The sequence below is a fragment of the Asparagus officinalis genome, chromosome 1, assembly GCF_001876935.1.
Source record: "Asparagus officinalis chromosome 1, Aspof.V1, whole genome shotgun sequence".
Lineage (NCBI taxonomy): Eukaryota > Viridiplantae > Streptophyta > Magnoliopsida > Asparagales > Asparagaceae > Asparagus > Asparagus officinalis.
The window spans coordinates 85,129,370-85,131,471 of record NC_033794.1 but is presented as its reverse complement, the minus strand read 5'-3'; the positions used below and the strand labels follow the sequence as shown (position 1 = coordinate 85,131,471).

General features: G+C 36.6%; 1 protein-coding gene across 1 annotated transcript in view; it reads left to right on the top strand.

Annotated features, from left to right (window-relative positions):
* Nucleotides 637–2,102, top strand: part of LOC109827012 (probable strigolactone esterase DAD2) — a 15,626-nt gene continuing 14,160 nt past the window's right edge. The window contains exon 1 of the mRNA XM_020393992.1: nucleotides 637–1,052. Coding sequence (XP_020249581.1) covers nucleotides 685–1,052 — 368 coding nt within the window. The 5' untranslated portion in view covers nucleotides 637–684. The remainder of the gene's footprint in view (nucleotides 1,053–2,102) is intronic.

The following is a 2,102-nucleotide window of genomic DNA, read 5'->3' as shown; positions in this document are numbered from 1 at the left end:
ATTTTATTATTATAGAAAATATCCCATTAGAATTTCAGTGGATAACATCCACTGTTTTATCCTGCCAACAACCTAGCTAACCAACATATGAAAAGAATTAATAGCTAACATCCAAGTGATTAAATTTGGATAAAACCTCACAAACACCTTTGAACTTTAGAGAGGTTTCGTGTAACTTTGTAAATCATATATATAAAACCCTTCAGAACGTTCACTATTCTACTAAACCCCTCTGAACTATGAGAAAATCTTATAAACGGGAATAACAGGTAGAGTAAAATCTCTAAACACATAACTAAATTAATTGTTGTGTTTACTTCTCCCACAAGATCTAAAAAATTTCACCACAATTCAAACTTATTAATCTACCTGTTAATCTCGTTTATGAAGTTTTCAAATAGTTCAAAAAGCTGGTTGAGTACAATTTTAGAAGTCTAGAGAGATTTTCTTTGATTTATGTAGTTAGTGATTTTGTTCAAAACTCCACAAGTTCAGGGGCTTTTATGAAGTTACCCAATTAAAAACCTTAAAGCTCATAGCCAATCACTAATTTCTCTACGCTTCTATCCAACCTCCAATATATATGCCAATAGCCCACAATCTCAAGACCACCATCTTCTTCCCCTCTCTCTCTCTCTCTCTCTCTCTCTCTCTCTCTCTCCTTCTCTCTCTCCTCTCTCTAAAATGGCCATGAACGCAAAGATGTTAGGAAGTGGCAAACAAACCCTAGTCCTTGCTCATGGATACGGGGGTAGCCAAGCTTCATGGGACAACATAGTCCCTACCTTAATAAAAAATTACAAAGTCCTTCTCTTTGATTGGTGCTTCTCTGGTGCCATAATTAATGACGATGATGAGAGAGTGGCATTTGATGCGGAGAAATATTCATCTTATAATGGATTTGCTGATGATCTTATAACTTTGATTGATGAGATGAATGTGAATGATGTTGTTTATGTTGGTCACTCTATGGCCGGGATGATTGGATGCGTTGCGTCCGTTAAGAGGCCAGACCTCTTCAGTAGGCTTGTGCTTGTAGGTGCTTCTCCAAGGTAAATTAAGACCTTGAACTTTGAATTAATTAAGTGAATATTAGGGGTTTAACTTCTTTGATCTCTTTATGATTTTATTTATGCTTTAGCAAGTTTGTGATTGTTTTAATTCCATTTTTCAGTTGAAATCGTTTTAATGACTCGTTTTTTTTTTTCCTGATATTTTTGTGCTTCTTATTTCTTCTTTGAGAAAGTTGGTTTAAGTCTCTATCAATGGGTAAAATCACAAAACATCCTTGAACTTAGGGTTGTTTGCACAAGACCCCCTGACTTATATATTAGAGGGAAAATTTTGCACGTTCAAAATTATTCAAAACTGGCCTGAACTATTTCGAATTGTCATAAATGGTGCTAATGATAATGGTAAAAGCTCTAAAATATCCTCATTACTACTTTTTGTTGTTTATGGGTCAAGTCATGCTAAACTTATTCATTTATTGTTATTTTAGAAATTGTAGATAAATTTTTTCAGAACTATATAAACTATGAAATATTATGTGCTATATTAATTAATTATATGGTTGACTTTAGAAGGCCTCTCAACTTTTGGGGTTTGTAGATATCCCCTGTTAGCTATTTTAATTCTACAGGACCTCTTGACTTTGAATAGTTAGCACATAACCTCCTAAACTTCTTCTGTACCAAACTCCTTACAGATTTTTTACTTTAGCCTCATAAAGTAACATTGTTACGTCTAACATGTCTATGTCAAGCATGTACTGAATAAGACAAAAATACTCCTCAACTTGTAAAAACTAATGGAATTAATGAAAAGGACAAGCGGTAGGCATCAAAAATTGTCTATAGGTTCCCACACGCAGTTCGAGACGGAGAGAAGACGATGAACGTCATTATCCGAGTAAAGGAGGATTATCTGACGCCGACAAGTGCAAGAAGTGAATCGGCGAACAGTTGATGACGTAGCAACAAACCACCGGAACGGCAAAGCAAGGGAACGCGTGCTCACCGGCCACCTCCAAGTGGCCCGCGTGCTCACTAGCCACCTCCAAGTGGCCCGCACGCTCATCGGCCACCGCCAAGTGGCCCACG